The sequence below is a fragment of the Drosophila melanogaster genome, chromosome 2L (assembly GCF_000001215.4).
Source record: "Drosophila melanogaster chromosome 2L".
Taxonomy (NCBI): domain Eukaryota; kingdom Metazoa; phylum Arthropoda; class Insecta; order Diptera; family Drosophilidae; genus Drosophila; species Drosophila melanogaster.
The window spans coordinates 5327151-5345089 of record NT_033779.5 but is presented as its reverse complement, the minus strand read 5'-3'; the positions used below and the strand labels follow the sequence as shown (position 1 = coordinate 5345089).

At 41.8% G+C, this 17939-nt stretch overlaps 5 protein-coding genes across 14 annotated transcripts, besides 1 other annotated feature; 3 read left to right on the top strand and 2 right to left on the bottom strand.

The window, feature by feature from the left end:
• Positions 1-2255: part of a mobile genetic element that runs on past the window's edge.
• Positions 2256-2855: 600 nt separating this feature from the next.
• Acsf2 (Acyl-CoA synthetase family member 2) lies at positions 2856-5958 on the top strand. The gene is made up of 3 exons (NM_135080.3): positions 2856-3105; positions 4093-5545; positions 5608-5958. The coding sequence occupies exons 1-3, from the start codon at positions 3035-3037 to the stop codon at positions 5863-5865; spliced, it is 1782 nt and encodes a 593-aa protein (NP_608924.1). The 5' UTR covers positions 2856-3034; the 3' UTR covers positions 5866-5958.
• A 1058-nt stretch (positions 5959-7016) lies between these two features.
• Positions 7017-14620, top strand: fusl (fuseless). Of its 6 annotated transcripts, none has more exons than NM_135079.6 (5): positions 7017-7249; positions 12240-13368; positions 13430-13582; positions 13644-13827; positions 13891-14620. In NM_135079.6, exons 2-5 carry the CDS (start codon positions 12676-12678, stop codon positions 14220-14222), a joined length of 1362 nt encoding a protein of 453 aa, NP_608923.1. In that variant the 5' UTR covers positions 7017-7249; positions 12240-12675; the 3' UTR covers positions 14223-14620. The 6 variants fall into 6 exon arrangements, with proteins under 6 accessions (NP_608923.1, NP_723080.1, NP_723079.1 ...); NM_164641.3 differs by having other exon boundaries at positions 7017-7339; NM_164640.3 differs by lacking the exon at positions 7017-7249 and adding an exon at positions 8920-9373.
• A 5-nt stretch (positions 14621-14625) lies between these two features.
• On the bottom strand, positions 14626-15233 carry TotM (Turandot M). 2 transcript variants are annotated; one of them, NM_078758.3, is made up of 2 exons: positions 15178-15233; positions 14626-15121 (listed from the first exon to the last, which is right to left on the bottom strand). In NM_078758.3, the coding sequence occupies exons 1-2, from the start codon at positions 15198-15200 to the stop codon at positions 14749-14751; spliced, it is 396 nt and encodes a 131-aa protein (NP_523482.1). In that variant the 5' UTR covers positions 15201-15233; the 3' UTR covers positions 14626-14748. The 2 variants fall into 2 exon arrangements, with proteins under 2 accessions (NP_523482.1, NP_001245887.1); NM_001258958.1 differs by having other exon boundaries at positions 14667-15121.
• Positions 15234-16210: 977 nt separating this feature from the next.
• On the top strand, positions 16211-17115 carry CG14022 (uncharacterized protein). Of its 2 annotated transcripts, none has more exons than NM_135078.2 (3): positions 16211-16520; positions 16711-16837; positions 16901-17115. In NM_135078.2, the coding sequence occupies exons 1-3, from the start codon at positions 16457-16459 to the stop codon at positions 17013-17015; spliced, it is 306 nt and encodes a 101-aa protein (NP_608922.1). In that variant the 5' UTR covers positions 16211-16456; the 3' UTR covers positions 17016-17115. The 2 variants fall into 2 exon arrangements, with proteins under 2 accessions (NP_608922.1, NP_001285625.1); NM_001298696.1 differs by having other exon boundaries at positions 16246-16520.
• A 5-nt stretch (positions 17116-17120) lies between these two features.
• On the bottom strand, positions 17121-17863 carry cype (cyclope). 3 transcript variants are annotated; one of them, NM_001258957.2, is made up of 3 exons: positions 17804-17863; positions 17414-17587; positions 17121-17346 (listed from the first exon to the last, which is right to left on the bottom strand). In NM_001258957.2, the coding sequence occupies exons 2-3, from the start codon at positions 17581-17583 to the stop codon at positions 17283-17285; spliced, it is 234 nt and encodes a 77-aa protein (NP_001245886.1). In that variant the 5' UTR covers positions 17584-17587; positions 17804-17863; the 3' UTR covers positions 17121-17282. The 3 variants fall into 3 exon arrangements, with proteins under 3 accessions (NP_001245886.1, NP_536787.1, NP_001245885.1); NM_080526.3 differs by having other exon boundaries at positions 17185-17346; NM_001258956.2 differs by lacking the exon at positions 17804-17863 and adding an exon at positions 17740-17801 and having other exon boundaries at positions 17185-17346.
• Between the last annotated feature and the right edge of the window lie 76 nt (positions 17864-17939).

Here is a 17939-nt window from a genome sequence, read left to right as displayed (position 1 = left end):
CTGATCGATTTTGCAATTACTAAACATGTCCCCCGCAACATGGTCACCGCCGAAGCACTAGCAGATTTATCATCAGATCACTCACCTGTTTTTCTAAATATGCTAACTCGCCCCCACATCGTCGACCCACCGTATAGACTCACAAATTTTAGAACAAACTGGCCAAGGTATCAAAAGTATGTCTGTTCACACATAGAACTAACGACGGCATTATCTACAAAGGAGGATATAGACAAGTCAACGGAAACTCTTGAAAACATTTTAGTTTCGGCTGCAAAGGCTTCAACCCCGCCAGTGACGTATGCAAAACCAAACTACATCAAAACTAATCGCGAAATCGAGCGGCTGGTATTAGATAAACGACGCCTACGAAGGGATTGGCAGTCTAATAGATCACCAATTACTAAGCACATGCTTAAGATAGCCACACGCAGGCTTACCAATGCTCTCAAACAAGAGGAAAAAAACAGCCAACGTTCATATATCGAGCAACTCTCTCCCACCAGCACTAAGTACCCTCTTTGGAGAGCTCACAGAAACCTAAAGACTCCAATAGCGCCAATTATGCCACTCCGAAGTCCCTCTGGCACCTGGTTTCGAAGTGATGAAGAAAGAGCCAGTGCTTTCGCTGACCATTTACAAAATGTATTCCGACCAAATCCCTCTACCAACACATTTATTCTCCCTCCTTTAATAGCAGCCAATCTAGATCCTCAAGAACCCTTTGAATTCCGACCATGTGAACTAGCAAAGGTTATCAAAGAGCAACTGAACCCAAGAAAATCGCCTGGCTACGACCTAATAACTCCAAGAATGCTCATTGAACTCCCAAAGTGTGCTATTCTTCACATCTGCCTGTTGTTCAACGCAATCGCCAAGCTTGGATACTTCCCTCAAAAATGGAAAAAGTCGACCATAGTAATGATTCCAAAGCCAGGAAAAGATAAAACGCAGCCATCATCATATAGACCGATAAGCTTACTAACATGTCTTTCAAAGCTGTTTGAAAAAATGCTACTCCTTCGGATTAGCCCTCATCTTAGAATAAACAACACACTTCCAACACATCAATTTGGCTTTAGAGAAAAACATGGAACCATCGAACAGGTCAACCGAATCACGTCAGAAATTCGTACTGCTTTTGAACATCGAGAATACTGCACAGCCATTTTTCTAGACGTCGCGCAGGCATTTGACAGAGTGTGGCTCGATGGACTTTTGTTTAAAATAATCAAGCTGTTGCCCCAAAACACACATAAGCTACTGAAGTCATACCTATATAACAGAGTGTTTGCAATAAGATGCGATACAAGCACTTCACGCGATTGCGCAATCGAAGCTGGAGTGCCGCAAGGCAGTGTACTGGGTCCAATCTTATACACCCTGTATACGGCGGATTTCCCCATAGACTACAATCTAACAACCTCCACGTTCGCTGATGATACCGCGATACTCAGTCGCTCGAAATGCCCAATAAAAGCCACGGCACTCCTATCCCGACACTTAACATCTGTAGAACGATGGCTTGCCGACTGGAGAATTTCAATAAATGTTCAAAAATGCAAGCAGGTTACCTTTACCTTAAACAAACAAACATGCCCACCACTGGTCTTGAATAACATATGCATTCCACAAGCCGACGAGGTAACATATCTGGGAGTTCATCTGGACAGGCGGCTCACTTGGCGCAAACATATAGAAGCCAAATCGAAACATCTTAAACTTAAAGCAAGGAACCTCCACTGGCTCATAAATGCTCGCTCTCCACTTAGTCTGGAGTTCAAAGCTCTTCTATACAACTCCGTCTTAAAACCTATCTGGACTTATGGCTCCGAGCTGTGGGGCAACGCATCCAGAAGTAACATAGACATTATTCAGCGAGCACAGTCAAGAATTCTGAGAATTATCACTGGAGCGCCGTGGTACCTTCGAAACGAAAACATACACAGAGACCTAAAAATCAAATTAGTAATCGAAGTAATAGCTGAGAAAAAAACGAAGTATAACGAAAAGCTGACCATCCATACAAATCCCCTCGCAAGAAAACTAATCCGAGTATGCAGTCAAAGCCGGCTGCACCGCAACGACCTCCCAGCCCAGCAATAAACTTTTTAGGGCATTAATGAAAAAAAAAAACTATCACTAAGTGAAAGTTAATTAAGTTAGATTAAGATTTGAACACTTATTGTTAGTCTCTTAACACAAAGGGAAGATTCAATAAATAATAAAAATTAAAAAAAAAAAAAAAAAAAAAAAAAAAAAAAGAGAGCGAACATTTCTGGGAGATCAAAAAGCTGCGAATCACGCCACAACGAAAAAGCTTCAAACATGAGAGCTCCAAACAACTGGGGGCGTAGTCAATCAAATTTGTAGGGAAAAGATGAATAACACTCAATTTGTTTTAATCGAAAAATATCGCTAATAAAGCAAAGTTTCAAAATGTTTTATTAACAGTTTCTAAACAAATTTTTAAAAAATGTTTATAAATGTCAGATAATTGTAAAGCAATATATTGGCTTTATTTGCTCTCCAATTATTTCCTAATTAATTATTTGAAGGTGTTTACTGTTGGACAACCCCTTCCCTTTTCACGCCTCTGCAAAAGCTACAGATTAAGCAAACATAATAGAACTAAAAGCACAACACACACACAATACTAACTCACAGTCACACACGTGCTGCCAAAGCAAGCAAAATAAAAGCGTTAAAACCCGAAAGCAAAACAAACGCCGGCAACGATCTTGTCTAGCTATAAAGAAAAAAAAAACTAATGAAATATAAAAAAAAACTTAAGGCGTCGACAGAGGCAGCAAAGCTGGCAGAACCATACGGCGATTAGAAGACCCCCCCACACTCAGTTTGTTTCAGAACTTGACGGACTGCGGTCGTTCCTAGATTGCCATACAATAGAAACCGAGCGGAACTGAATTGAAAACTAATAGTCGTTTTTAGTGAAAAGTGTACCTGTGCATATTATGAAAATATAATAAAACAAAACAGCTGTTTATAACAATTAACTGTGATAAGTGCCAAGATGAACAGCAAGCTGCAGACCATCTCCCGATACATGCTCAGGCAGAAATGTGCCTTCAACTCGATGCGCAGGTAGGCAGGATCAGGACCTTTAAGGATGCCCATCCTTATAGATGTGGGGGGCCAAGGTCACAGTGTCTGCTGGTGAAGAAGGGTTGGGAAGTTTCCACCATCTTATTGCGCAGTTTTGTTTGGGGTGCCCAGTTTTATATACAACCCCCCCTATGCCCCTCACATATACCACATCCCCCTACGCCACGTTGCGTAATATTTCTGATTCCAGATAGAAGGTACAGTTGCCCACAGTAATTGGTAGTCATTAGGGCTAAGTAAAAGTCCTCAAATTTAGAACCAAACTTAAAGGGGGCGTGGCTGGGTGAGTGGTGCTCAAATTTAGACCAGCAACAGGTCGTTTTAATTATCGGGTATCAATTTAGATGAATTTCAAAAGATAAGCAAATCGTGAGCAGAACTTTCCACTCGCTTGATGATAATATGTATATGACCAGCACCGAAGCCAAAAGCGCAAGTCTAAGATCTATTATCATAGCGCCGCAACAGATAGCCAGTGTTTTCACATTACAAGTGTTTACATTTACAAATATGTATAAGCATATAAATTGCATAGTTTACAATTGGCCACTACTAAATGAATATTATTGTGCGACTTCTGAAGCACCCCCTCTTATCCACTTGGCAGCGGCTAAAGTTACGCTTACAATTCGAAAGTATAATCTGTCAGCAGAACTATCGAGTGATAAAACATATATGTTTGCAAATGTAAACTCCTATGACTTGCATCGATATTAGTGTTAAGCTTTTTCATCTGAAAAAGCTTCGACATTAACTAAATCTGAAACCCCTTGAGCGAAAACGCAAACCGCCCATGGTAAAATATAGCTTTGTGACACGTAGAATCTTTCAAAAATAATCACAGGCATGCGTTTTTAACAAATGATTATAAGAATTCTGATATAAAGAATATTATCTTATTAGTTATTCGTCCTACCAGCTTAGCTTACTTATATTAATAAATGGCATTACCTTCTTCTTTTGCAGCATTTCCACCTCGATGCCCAGCTTGATCAGCCATAAGCATCATATTGGTAAGGATCCCTTGGTATATCGCACCATTGGCCAGCAGTTGGAGCTATCTGCTTCGAATTTTGGGGATGTGGAGGCGATTGTCTCCTGTCACGAGGGCAAGCGGTACAGCTTCAAAAGTTTGCTACAGGAAGCGGATGCGCTGGCGGCGGGTTTCCGGAAATTGGGCCTGCAGCCAGGTGATGCCGTTGGTCTGTGGGCACCGAACTACTTGCACTGGTACTTGGGCATGATGGGAGCAGCTCGAGCGGGTCTCACCTCGGTGGGTTTGAATCCAGCTTACCAGGGACCCGAAATAGCCTACTGTCTGAATAAGGTCAATGTGAAGGCCATCATTGCGCCGGAGACCTTCAAGACGCAGAACTACTATGAGATTTTGAGAGATATCTGCCCGGAAATCTCAGATGCGGATACTGGCAAGATCCGGAGTGAGAAGTTTCCGCACCTGCGATCCGTAATCATTGATAGCAACGATAGCCTGAAGGGTGCCCTGCGCTTCGATGACTTCCTGGACCTGGCCAGCAAATCGGAGCGCGAAGAGGTGGCCAAAATGCAGAAGAGCATTCTGCCCGAGTCTGCGTGCAATATTCAGTTCACATCGGGAACCACTGGCAATCCCAAGGCTGCCTGTCTTACCCATCACAATTTCGTCAACAATGGCATCCATGTGGGCAATCGCAACGAACTGGAGGGCGAGAGGATCTGTGTTCAGGTGCCCATGTTCCATGCCTTCGGTGTGATCATCTCCATCATGGCTGCTCTGACCAAAGGTGCCACCATGGTCCTACCCGCTGCCGGTTTCAGTCCCAAGGACTCGCTGCAAGCCATCGTCAATGAAAAGTGTTCGGTGATCCATGGCACACCAACCATGTATGTGGATTTGGTCAACACGCAAAAGAAGCTACAGGTGCCGCTGGGCAGGATTAAGAAGGCCGTCACCGGAGGTGCCATTGTATCGCCGCAGCTGATCAAGGATGTGAGACAGGTTCTCAACGTGGAAGCGGTGCATAGTGTCTATGGCCTGACGGAAACCACAGCTGTGATCTTCCAATCCTTGCCCGGCGATAGCAGTGATGTTGTCCTCAACTCAGTTGGCCATCTGACGGATCACATCGAAGCCAAGGTGGTGGATGCCGAGGGCAGGTGTGTGCCATTTGGACAGCCCGGAGAGCTGTGCGTCCGCGGATATACCACAATGCTGGGCTACCACGATGATGAGGAGAAAACAAAGGAAACCATCGGTAATGATAGGTGGTTGCGCACGGGCGATCAGTTTGTCCTGGAGGCCAATGGATATGGACGGATTGTGGGTCGCCTAAAGGAGATGCTCATCCGTGGCGGCGAAAATATATTCCCCAAAGAGATCGAAGACTTTCTAAACGCCCATCCACAGGTCATTGAGGCGCATGTGAGTTTTTAGTAATTTATTAAGTAATTATTTTGTGATAATATATTCCCTTTTCCTTTCAGGTGATTGGAGTGCCTGATGAGCGATTGGGTGAAGAAGTCTGCGCCTATGTTCGCCTGGAGGAGGGCGTGGACCCCGCCTCCTTCACCGCGGAGACCTTAAAGGCCTATGCCAAGGGCAAGCTGGCCCACTTCAAGGTGCCCAGATATGTGATCCCCATAGATGCATTCCCTAAAACCACCTCGGGCAAGATCCAGAAATTCAAGCTAGTGGAGGCTTTCAAGGCCAAGGAAACAGAGCTAAAAGCTGCCAGACTATGAGTAACTTTATAAATTTAAACAAATACATAAAAATTAAGATTTAATGTCACTAGACGTTAAAATATTTAGGTTTAATAAACCTGGTTCCAAATTATGTTTTAACCTACCTCTTTTGAATAGTGTCATTACAAATAATGTTGCATACTTTTAGGTTTGGAAACAAAATGGCTGCATGAAGATAAAGAAACATATAGCATACGGCGGTAGAACTAAACTATGTGGTATTATTGGACTTTTCAATTATTGCTTTAAACATTTGCTAGTTAAAATTCTAGTCAGCTTGCATACAAAATGCACCCAATTCCATTTAGAAATGCATTCAGATTAAGATGGAAAAGTTATTAAATTTGTGCGTCATATTTCGAGGGTAATCATATTTACATTTTGTATTAACAGATGATTAAATGTTTGACTCGAAGAATTGTGTGCTAAGTGCATATTTGTAGAAATTTTGAGCAACAACAGATTCAGCCAGCACAATAACCTTTAATCAGTCTTTTCGAATTTAATGAAACCTTATCATTTATATAGGCAGTCAATTTTAACGTTATTTCAACGAATACTCAAAATGTTCTTTACTAGTTAGACCAGCTAACCTAATTAAAGAGGTACAGGACAAGTAATACTTGAACAAGTAATACTTGAACACTATAAATTCTGTTTTTAAACCAATAAAAATCAAAAAACGTGCCGCCAAATACTAAGCACAAACACACTCGTGTTGCGCGCGATTAAAACCGCGCGAAACGGCGAACCCCTTCGGCTTTTTCAGCATCGAAATCGCAGGCGATAGCCGCGCTCGATCTTTATGACCCGGCAACCGATTGGGCCATTATGTCTGTGTGTTCGCAACACTCCGATAACAGCAGCTTTAGTCATCTGACATTATGGCCGAGAACAGGAATCGCAACATACTTACCAGCAACTCTTATGATGGAAAAATACACCATCGTATCCAGTTGAAACGATATTTACATTAAATTCTAATCGCCGTCGAACGGGAATAGGCCAGTCAAACAACTTAAGGGTGTGGAATGGACTCGTATTTATATATACCTTCCTCTCGATTTGGTCTTATCACTTGGGCTGGCGATAACGAATCGCCATCGATGTTGGGCGCTTGAGAGGTCCAAATATTTGGCAACGGTTCACAGTTTGTGATCATCGAGCGCTCGAATCGGAGGAGACATATGTAAATATTTGACATAGCTTGGACTAATTAATGAATTTAATAAATAATCCAGCAAATCGGTGACTCGGTGATTTTTGGTCTGATTTGCATAGCTCTGACCGAAAAAAACACGGGTCACTTGAAATGGCATTGGAATATCTTTGAGATCTGCGAATCGGATCTTCAGTTGAATCTAGTTTCGTTTTGTCGTAGGTTAGTAATGTTGTGATCGGCTTTAAATACGTATCATAGTGTCTCGACTTTATTTTTTTTTTAATTTTGATAGTGCCTATCTGGAAACTGGTAAGATAAGCTAAAATTAAGCAATCATTTAGTTCAATTGTTTTTATATGAAAAAGCATAAGCAGTGAAGTGTCAAGAAAAAGTCTAAAAAATGCGGGAAAAGTTAAAGGCTAATATATAACTACTTTTATTTTTACCCTAAGTGTTTCGAAATTCCCCAAAACTTTTTGAAAAGTTAAGAGTTTTATGGGTTTCCTTTAAGTTTGTGCTTGATAAGGGCAAAAATATGGGCTCGGAGTTATAGATCCAGACAAGCACTCGACTTTATTTTGGCAAAACAATCCAAATCAGCCGATTTCAAGGTTAAACAATAAATAAGCATTATGATTTTCACCAATGGTCTAATGAAGAACACAAGTGCCATTAAATTAACCATTATCTTTTAATTTCTTTGGCGGGTGCTAACAATTAGACAAAGGAAATCACGGTAGAACTTTATGATTTTAGAGCACATTAAGATTGCGATTTAAGAACGGCTATCTAATCAAAAATCCAAGTCATGGCAGTGGCATATTTTATGTGGTGAAGGGAAGGAAATTTTTTTCTCAATCGCACTGTAAATCTTAACCTGTCAAACAGTGGCTAATTGAATTTATTTGTTTGCATAATGTACTTAATTTCGTTATCTAAAATTATTCACGCATTAATTACAACAATCCGATTCGAAGGGAAAGTGGCTATAACTGTGTTAGCCAGTTTTCCAGTTCTCAGGCGTAATTAAATATTTATAGATTTGCACTCGTTGCACTTGCAACGTTTTTATGAGTTTATTAGGTGCGAATTATTACGGAAATTCTGGTAAAATTATAATTCAAATCAAAAATGTACCTACTAATGAAGCTTTAGGGCATTCTCATGAGATTTCGCTAAAATTAATGCGCAAAATCATTTCACCAAGTTTTCCAACTATATAAACTATTTCTCACACTTTATTAACTAAATCAATTCCATGCTTATTTGTGTCGTATTAGTGCCACCAGTTATAATAAATGGCACTTGAAACATTGTATATCGCTACGTAATAGTTTTTTAATACACGTATCATTAAATAATTGATTCATAATTAAGCGAAAAAGGTACCTGTCAACAAAGCGTTTACACAGCTCTCTAAAGAAATTGAAATTCATAGGTGAAAATTTCAAATTAGTATTTATGAATTCATAAATTAACTGATATTCTACGTGTTATAGTCAATATTTTGTAACTAAAGAATACTGTAGCTGTTTAAAAGTGATCCTAATGCAAAATGAAAGTGATGCCACATTCCGTGAATAAAGCTTGCCGCTAATAAGAAAGCTCTTAATGGACAGATTCAAACCATTTCAAAGTATTAGAAGAAAAAATTTTCGTAATGGTTTCACAACATCTGGAAAATCGGAAAGTAGTAGGCTTTTCCCGGGCAAAAGAAGAAAATCTCATTTTCGCCAAAGTTAAAAATGCTCAAGCTCAGATTTCGACTCGATAAAAGGGGAAATGGGTGCAAAGCTGTGGCGATTTTTGAGCTGGGGGCTTTTGGGGCACTCAGTTCGCGGCGGAGACCCAATTCAGACGCAGTTTCAAATCCCCGGAACCACAGTTGTCCAGTTTAGTAGCGGCGGCCACCGGCGACTGACGAGCGATCAGAACGATCAGAGCGATCAGTCCGCCGAGTTCAAACCACCGTACAAATAAACTAGATTGCAACTGCGTCAGTATTTGTGGGTGCCTGCGAGTGTCTGTGTGTGTGTGTGAGTGAGCGGGCGAGCTTAGCCAATTTCTACGGGTATAGGCATATATATAGTAGCGCCAGAAGTCGCGTACGCGCATTCGAGCATCAACATCAACGGCCAACGTCTAACGGTCGAAACGGTCGCAATCGAACGAAATCGAAAACGAAGAATCGAAGCCGAACGCAAATAGTAATCGAAGCAATTCGATAAAACCCGATCACTTCCGGTGTGTGTGTTTGTGAGTGTGTTGTAAAAGTGATGGCAACTGAATAAAGGCTGCATCTCCCTCTTTCGCACTGGCGACTTACGCACCCAGCAGCAAAAAGTAATAATAATAATAATAAAATCAGCAACAGCAAGCTCTGCTAATTTTAAACGGTAATCCCATGTTTTTGTTCTTGCACAAATTTATTGTAGTCCAACGTAGCTGTGAGTGTGATAGTGTGCTTTTGCCAGTGTGTGTGTCTGTGTGTGGTCGCGTTTGTTATTTGTTTATCGCTGTCCACGCATTTTCCGCTCGCTCGAAATATATAATTTTGTAATATTTGTAAATCGATAACTGATAAGGGACAACGATTCCGAAGTAAGTCAGTTCGAATCTAATCGCCAAATTTCGTAATATTGCTCTTGACACCGAAAATATTGTAAAATTTCACTTCAAATCGATTTCACTTTGAAATAAGGGAAATTGAAAACAAACCGATTAAGATCCCTTTTTAATCTTGTTTGCAGTCTTTATAAAACGATAATTGATAGAAAATAACCGATAAAAAAAGATTACATATTTTGATTAGCATATCTTAAAACTAAAACCAAAAGCATTTGCTTTAATCACTCATGCGCAGTGTTGCCAAACGAATTGTTACTTGAAATAAGTAAACGAATTTATAGCAAATATTCATTACTATTCAAATAAAAATAGTTATGTATTTAAGACTCTAGAATACAATTTTTACTTAGCTATATTTAAAGTTGAAGTGTTACAAATAAAGGCCTCTAGAACATACATAAATGTTTGTTCAATCTCGAAGTAATTGTGCGGCCGTCAAACTTATAAATTAGCTCGATCAGCTGCGATTATTCAACTTGAGAAAAGCAGGCAAAAATAAAAAGAGCACTTAGAAGCTGATAATGGGTAAAGCAAATACTGAACAAAAGGCGAGCTGTAAGGAGATCTACTCTAGAGATTATCGCACCTGAAAACGCTTTGAATTAGTCAAAGGCAAATTATCATTGAAGATCATAAACACTTAACAATATCCAAATAAAATGCGGCATTTCGTGGGATTTGACTGTTTGGCGGAGCCCCTCCAGTTATCTATATATCTTATATATCTTTGCCCAGTAACAAATAGAGTTCGCGTTATATTTGCAGCTTGTTTGCGTTGGCAAAACTAATTAGCTGGCAGCCAAGTCGTAAGTCGGGGGCTGGAACTTGTCGAGAGCCTTGCGAAAATTAAGAATCAGTCGCAGTGTCCAATTTTGCATTTGAATTGTCACCCGTTCTTTGTCAATTATCTCGCATAATTGGAGTACAATGTGCATTTGCATCGCATCGCATCGGCAGGTCACTTGGCCCACTTGGGGAGTTTGAACTTGAAAATTCCCAGTCCACCCCACCCCCCCCCCCCTCCCCATTTCCCCAATACCCCGGATTGCGACAGATCCCTGATCTCAATTTACAAGCATCCCTCCATCAATCTCTGAATCCCCCAAAACGAGGAAGTCTTGCTGGGCGCAATGAGCCGCCCAGTGGGTCGTCTATTTAGCCAGCCGCTTTAAATGCGAATGAGCTTGACCCAAACAGCCAGCGATGGCAGCAGTAGCCTCAGTGGATCCGACGAAAATTCCGCTTTTGGACCTTCGACGGCGGCCCCATGCAAGTCGTGTGTTTAATTATCGCGCATACGCCGCGTTGCCGCCGCAGACGAACGGCAAGCAAAACACGAAAATCACAAACATCCTGCATTAATTTCAAGGGGCTGGCGAGCCGGACTTTTGCTAATTAGTCACTGTCAGTGCATAATTGTTGAAAACTCAAAAGACTATAAATGGAATCAGCGTAGCATTCATTAGAGAGCATATATATTTAGGGAAAGAATAACAACACACGAAACTGCTTATTTATATTTATTTATTTATATTACTTAAAATATTCTGAAAGTTAGAAAATGTTGGATCTTGACATTAAAAATTCCCATTTGATTGCTCTTTAAGTACTTTTAAAGGGAAAAAACCCTGTAGTTCAGCGAATGTATTTATAATCCATTTGAGAGTAACTGAAGCCCCTGACCTGCCCATCTCAAGTGGCAAGTTCAAGTGGCACAAGTTCAAGACACCTCGCGACACTTTCGATGCCCTGTCGTGTGTTGGACATCACTTTCGCTTTTTGTTTCGCTGGCATTTTGCGTTTAATCAAAGCCACTAAATTGGATCTATTAAGTCACTTGAGATAAGTCCGAGGGGGCGACTTAAGTGCCGCGTGGAGAGGCCACTCAACGCACAATTGTCACGTTGACGTTGAGATATCAGTAAAAGAGCCCGGCTCTCTCAGGTGATCTCCATAAAATCTGGGACATCTGACATGGGCAAACAAACAAGTGTGCTGGCTTTTCATATCTGGTTGTTGAGATGGATCTTATTTTAGCACCCCTCATAAAGGATTCCCATGACATTTGATGGTGAAGTTGATGAGTCACATGGGAAAGTTTCATTCAGGTGTTCGTAGTTACTACCTAAAAACTAACATTGCGTTTCTAAGCGTCAATGTTAATGTTCTGTAAATCAAACTAAAAATTTTGCTATAATCTGCTAGCTCACTAATAAAACCACCTAATAATAAAAGATTCAATTAATGTGCGCAGCTTTCCAAGACAATGGGGTTATCTGTTAGATTTTATAGTAAGCCTGCCTTAATGCCAAAACTTAGAGCACTACTATAGTGCATAAGGTTCACTTGCAAATGTCGGTGAATACTGGAAAGCGTTGGATTTTGATAAGCCCACAATCACGTCAGCTGCTAGGTCTATAAACTAGGAAAGAAAAAAGAGACTACAATATAAAGTACTTATTAGGACCCTAGTTGAATGTCTTGCCCGGAGCAGAGCTTGATAACCGGCATTTGAGTCGGTGGAAATAGTGATAAGGAGCCGGGCTTGATGATTGTTCTTTAATACATACAACTCACCCAGATTCCAGACGGCGAACGCCAACCTCGACGTGAACGTGAACGTGGATGTGGATGTGGCTGTGGATGTGGATGTGACAGTGGATGCGAATGCTAGTGCGGATTATGCAACTGCGGCCAGACGCTGGAGAGATCGAGAGGGGTTCGCAGATAGACGACTTAATTATCAGTGCCAGATTATTATCACCGCAGCGGCGATGCAGCGACGGTGACGGTTGCAGAGCACACCGGTTGCGGAATGCATTTAGTTACCTGACCATTTCAAAAACAACCGAGCCGCCGACGAGCAGCGAACAGGAGCTCTCCCAGCCGAAATATCCGGAGTGATAATTGCCCATAATTGAAGGAAATTAACAGAGGAGAAGGGAGGCGCAGGAGAAGGAGGAGGAGGAGGAGGAGGAGGAGACCTTAAAAGCCTGTAAAATCCCAATAAACCCGAGATGTTGCCCACGGACAAGGGCAGTTTGACGGCCGGCAGGCCGCAAAAATCTCATTGCCATGGATCGGTATCCGTGTCGGATCAGCAGCTCCTGCAGCACCTCCATCCACACACGCATCCGCGTCCAGTGCACCTGCCACCCGCACATGCCACACACTCACCCGCCTGCGAGAAGCGCTTGGAGGCGGAGACGCCGCGCCGGGATCTCCACGAGCTGCTGCTCGAGCTGCTGGACATGATGATGTCCTGCCTGGTGGTGGCTCCCTGTGTGATCGCCTACTGGCGTGGCACCTGGGAACTGATGTTCGTCTACCTGTTTCCCGGCAGCTTGCCGCTGTCTGCGATGGCCAGCTTTCTGATCGGCGGACTGGGGCACTTCTTCTTCACAGTCACACAGAACTTCTTCAAGGAGCACATCCATCCGGACCGGAGGCGACTCACATACTACGCCGTATCGCGTCTCTATACGGCCGTATTCGGCATCGTTTGCGTGAATATGTGGCGTGGTGCCTGGCTGCTCTGCGATTGGCTGACCAGTGTGGACTCTCTGATCATTGTGTCCGTGGTCACGGCCATCGCGCTCATCTTTCTGGTAGCCACACGCACTCTGCGGAACCTCGGAGCAGCTCCCTACACCGTTACCATGGATCACAAGAGTGACTACTTTGAGGTGGACACCATGTTCAAAATACCCGTAAGCTGTTTGCCAAACTGAAGTATAGTAGATTGGATTTCCTAACACCGGAATTCTTCAGGGTTTTCATCAACCTGGCCTTTACATTTTGGACACCCTCTTCTCGGTCTTTGTGATCGGCAGCCTGGTGGTCATCGCTTGGCGCGGCGTCTGGGGAATCTTTGACCTGCTGCTGTTCCCGGCGGACAAGGCCAAATCGGCCTGGGGATCGCTGGTAGGGATCTCTGATAGTCCTTCGGCTTAAACAGTACTTGAAGTCCTTTTTCTTGTTTTAGCTCATTGGATATCTGACGGTTTTTGTGACCTTCCTTATTCACCCACTGATGAGGTACGTTTGTCGTCGGATCAGCGGAATCCTCAAGCTGATCATATGCGACATCTACTATCTAATGACTTTCTTTGGAGCTGTGAACGCCTGGCGCGGCATCTGGAATCTGCTGGATGTGTATCTGTATCCAGGTAAGATGGTTTATTCGGGGCTGTAGTAATGTAATCATATTAATATGTTTCTATATCCTTCAGATAACAAGCTGCTGAGCTTCTGGCTGACACATATCGTTCCTTTCCTGCTCCTCGCTGCCCTCAAGTGCTCCAATTCCATCCTGGTGCGCGGCGTGTTCATCGACGCCGAGGGCGTGGGCGCCGATAGCGTCGATATACCCATTAACTATGTGCGACTGCACTTCCTCCGCGAGCGTCGGAAGAAGGCGGGCCTTCAAGCCACATCGCAGCCTCCGCCGCCGCATTACTATCTAAAACCGGAGCACGTCTCAATCGGCCGGAATGCGGAGAAGGACAAGGAGGCACAGAGTAGCCTCATCGAGAAACCACATGCCGCCGTGCAGATCGTTTAGGAATTCGGATTCCAGGCGCATGGCTAGCGTTTCTATGTCTAGTTGGTAACCTAGTTGTAATCGCCTAAGCTTAATCGTATTGAGCTTACTTAAGAGTCAGTTGTTTAGCATTAACCATAGATGTGGTCTCTATCCCGATCGCAAATCCCAAAACTGTACAGAAATTTAAGGATCGACGTATCTAGAGTTTAAGTATATATGCATTTTTCACAGCAGGTTTATGTTTTTCGAATTTTAACCTGGTGACGAAGGCAACCTCACCCACTCACATTTTAGCTAAGTGTTTAGCTAACGATTCAATTACGAGTATAAACATTGTACATTGGTATTTTCATATATCGCAAGCAGCAAATAAATTAATTTGTAAATACTACGTATAAAATATATAACCAAACCACAAATTGGAAGTATATATTTATTGGAATGGGTTGGAAAGTATAATTTCTTTGCTCAAAAAGATTTATTTAAATTTTTACATATGATATTGAATAAACATCCAATTTGATTTGATTCCTAATGGAAGGGATTAGGATTCAATAGCACGCTTGACTCCCTCAGAGGCAATTTCGACGCCCAGCTGGACAATGAGTAGCTTCACCAGTGGCAACCAGAATCCGCCTTGTGCGGGAGTACCGTCCACCAAGACCACACGAGCATTTTCCTCCTTGTAACGCCTCAAGAGATCATGGGCGCGTGTGTTCAAGTCCGGTTTCAACTGAAGTCGAGTGAAGTACTTATCGTAGAAAGTGACCAGGCTGTCGATGTTCCGGTATTTGGTGGCCTCATCAACCGAAGAATCACCATACACACTAAATAGGCGCTGTTTTTCTGTGACGAACTCATCTTCGTTCTCAGCATTTACCTTTCCCAGCAGAAACACTGAGAAGACCATAAGGCAGCTAAAAGAAATAGAAAATACTAAGATACTTATTTAAAGTGAAATACGTGTACTTACCTCAAATAAATTGTAGGATTCATAGTGCAGGCTTGGCTTTCAAACTCGAAACTGATTATTAGCACAGCACTCGATCCATATTTATACTCGTTTTTCAACTAATTATAAAGGCTTAAATTATGTAGAGTCAACAAATGTATTGATTGCATTCTAAGAACTGTTTTTTGCACTGATTTTGCATTGCTTGCATCTAAGCTATGTAAGCCCTTTTAATCTTGAGCTTTTTTACGTAGATTTCTAAGAAACTACCCATAGTACTTTTTCTAACTTATTTTAATAATCTATGTTCTGTTTTCCGCTTTGCTTATCTACACGGACGAATTCCTATAGAAGGGCAATATTATTGTATATAGTGCAATTCTCATTGCATAAATAAATTTCCCTTTCTGCGAAGAAGAATACAATGAAGTGCACTTGTCGTCTGATCTTATAAAAGTCTCAGGGCCCATCTTATGCGCCTGCTATGAACTTGTCATTCCTCACATTTCTTATAGGTGCATTATATAGAAAGCGAAATCGAGGGGGTCTCAGAAACACAGTCTATAGATTGTTTTGGGTCAATAAGTTTTAAGTTTGTGCAACAAAAATGCACAAATATATAGCCAAATTTAGCAAAATTCAGTCTTAAATATATCTAATAAAGTACCGAATGGCCACCTGTCGGGCATTTCTGGAACTAAGCCCTGCTAACTTTCGAGGATTTTTAAAAATAATTTGTAAATAGTAATATATTCAAGAAATTTATAGTATAGTATAGTATAGTATATATATTTATATATAGATTAGTTAATTAAATTAAAATTAGTTAATATTTTTCTCGAAAAACCCCTGTAGCGTATCCAAAAATCAGATACTGACCACCAGAATCAACTATCTGTGACCGTCCCGAAAGATTCCCACATCGTATTTGTATTTTCTTTTCTAGAATAACAACAAGAACATATAGCAAGAGGCAGATTGCAGTGTGCGGCTAAAATAAATACGCAAATACAAAATCGAAAACGCAAAATAGAAACCAATTGATATGCTACTTGGCATTTTAGTTTTAAATTTGCGACGGTTTGTTGAAAATCAAGCTAGCGATCGCGGCGGAAAAAATCGCTTCGAGTAAAATAATTTTCAAAAAATATATATGCTTAATTGGGGATTCAAGTCTGCATAGAATATAAACCAGGTTGCAGGGCTTTTTCAAGTGCGAGTAAAGTGATAAAATCAGGAAATTCTAAAATAACGACCAGTTTGCTGCCAAATTTACATAACCAAATCGAAATCGATCGAAATGGGCATTCCGGATATCCGACTGCTGGTGACGCTGGATTTCGAGGTCTATGGACATGTACAAGGTGTGGTTTCATGGGAAATAGGAATCGGGAATCAAGCATAGCATAGCTCTCTCGAATGGTTGCCTAAAAATAAACCCTCAGTAGCTAGTTACTTTGGGGCCCCAAACTGTCCTTGGCTTTGTTTCACGCCCCATTCCACATGCACTAGAGACTATATAAAACATATACCATTGCTTTTTTCGACCGGCAGGCCTGAATCTCACGAAAGACACCCGCGATCGCTGCACCAAGGCGGGAATCACTGGCTGGGTGAAGAACAGCAAACAGGGCACCATTGTGGGCAAGATGCAGGGGCCCAAGGAGGAGGTGGACAAGATGTGAGTAAACCGGAATAGTTTACACTCTCCATGCTAATATTTTCTGATTAAATCTACTCTTAGGATCACCTGGCTGTCCACTGAGGGCTCACCCGGCTGCCAAATCGATCGCTGTGAGGTCCGGAACCAGGGCAATCTCAGCCGACTGGACTACAAGGACTTTGCCATTAGGTTTTAGATGTGGTCCGGTTTGTGTGGCCTTATAGTTTTGTGTGTTTGTTTTGTGCATTACTTGGCTAAGTTTGTAAATACGAGTAAATAATAAAGAATTTAATCATAATTTGCCTTCACATTTACTTTTGCTGGCAATACAAGATAGCTCTAAATTAAAACGCCTTCGTGCACGTACGTAGACTGAAATCTATTTAGTTTTCAATACAGAAGCGCAACTCTTGTTCTACAACATCATTTGACTTAGACTACTTGTGTTTTGGGATAACATAGCCTAGCAGGACTGGAAACGACCGGCGGCCTTCATGCGCTCGAAGGACTTGTTGGCATCGTACTTCCTGCAGGGATAATGGATAAAACAGATCAGATGATGACATTCATGTGGCATAGTTAAGCTATATTTACGAGTAGAAGTCGGCGTAGGCGGCCTTCTTGGGATCGTTGACCAGAATTTTGTAGGCGATGGTCACCACGGCGGTCAGGCCCAGGGAAACGGCCAGGTTGCGCTTGATGGTGGCATTGTGGAGGCCACGGAGCACGGGTCCGGCAGAGGAGGTGGCTGGAGTGTTGGCCATGTCGCTGAAAAGAATGAAAATCACAAAAATCAATTATATTGCTCGGTAGTTACGTAAGGTGCTCAAAGGCAGCTGCCATTAAACGCATAGCAACTAATGAATTCTCCCCAGAAATTTATGGAGTTGATATGGCCAACTGGTATGATATTTAATTACTTTTTTTAAGTTCCAAAACCCCTTGAACCGTGTTTTTTAAAGAAAAACCTTGTTATGTACTCACATTTGCAAATTCAGAATCTGAGATAGAGATGGAACCTAAAACAAATTCTATTCAATACTATCGTTTATTCGAAGAAGGTGGCAGCATTCGCGAAATTATCGATTGATCTTTGGAAAATAAATAATAAAAATATATA

Coding starts and splice junctions, on each gene's coding strand:
- fusl (NM_135079.6), top strand. CDS start 12,676: ATGTTGCCCACGGACAAGGGCAGTTTGACGGCCGGCAGGCCGCAAAAA. Junction 13,583..13,643: donor AATCGGCCTGGGGATCGCTG/GTAGGGATCTCT, acceptor TTCTTGTTTTAG/CTCATTGGATATCTGACGGT. Junction 13,828..13,890: donor GGATGTGTATCTGTATCCAG/GTAAGATGGTTT, acceptor TATATCCTTCAG/ATAACAAGCTGCTGAGCTTC.
- cype (NM_001258957.2), bottom strand. CDS start 17,583: ATGGCCAACACTCCAGCCACCTCCTCTGCCGGACCCGTGCTCCGTGGC. Junction 17,347..17,413: donor GCCTACGCCGACTTCTACTC/GTAAATATAGCT, acceptor TTATCCCTGCAG/GAAGTACGATGCCAACAAGT.
- TotM (NM_078758.3), bottom strand. CDS start 15,200: ATGAATCCTACAATTTATTTGAG. Junction 15,122..15,177: donor AATCCTACAATTTATTTGAG/GTAAGTACACGT, acceptor TATTTCTTTTAG/CTGCCTTATGGTCTTCTCAG.
- CG14022 (NM_135078.2), top strand. CDS start 16,457: ATGGGCATTCCGGATATCCGACTGCTGGTGACGCTGGATTTCGAGGTC. Junction 16,521..16,710: donor GGTCTATGGACATGTACAAG/GTGTGGTTTCAT, acceptor TTCGACCGGCAG/GCCTGAATCTCACGAAAGAC. Junction 16,838..16,900: donor AAGGAGGAGGTGGACAAGAT/GTGAGTAAACCG, acceptor ATCTACTCTTAG/GATCACCTGGCTGTCCACTG.
- Acsf2 (NM_135080.3), top strand. CDS start 3,035: ATGAACAGCAAGCTGCAGACCATCTCCCGATACATGCTCAGGCAGAAA. Junction 3,106..4,092: donor GCCTTCAACTCGATGCGCAG/GTAGGCAGGATC, acceptor CTTCTTTTGCAG/CATTTCCACCTCGATGCCCA. Junction 5,546..5,607: donor CACAGGTCATTGAGGCGCAT/GTGAGTTTTTAG, acceptor TTTTCCTTTCAG/GTGATTGGAGTGCCTGATGA.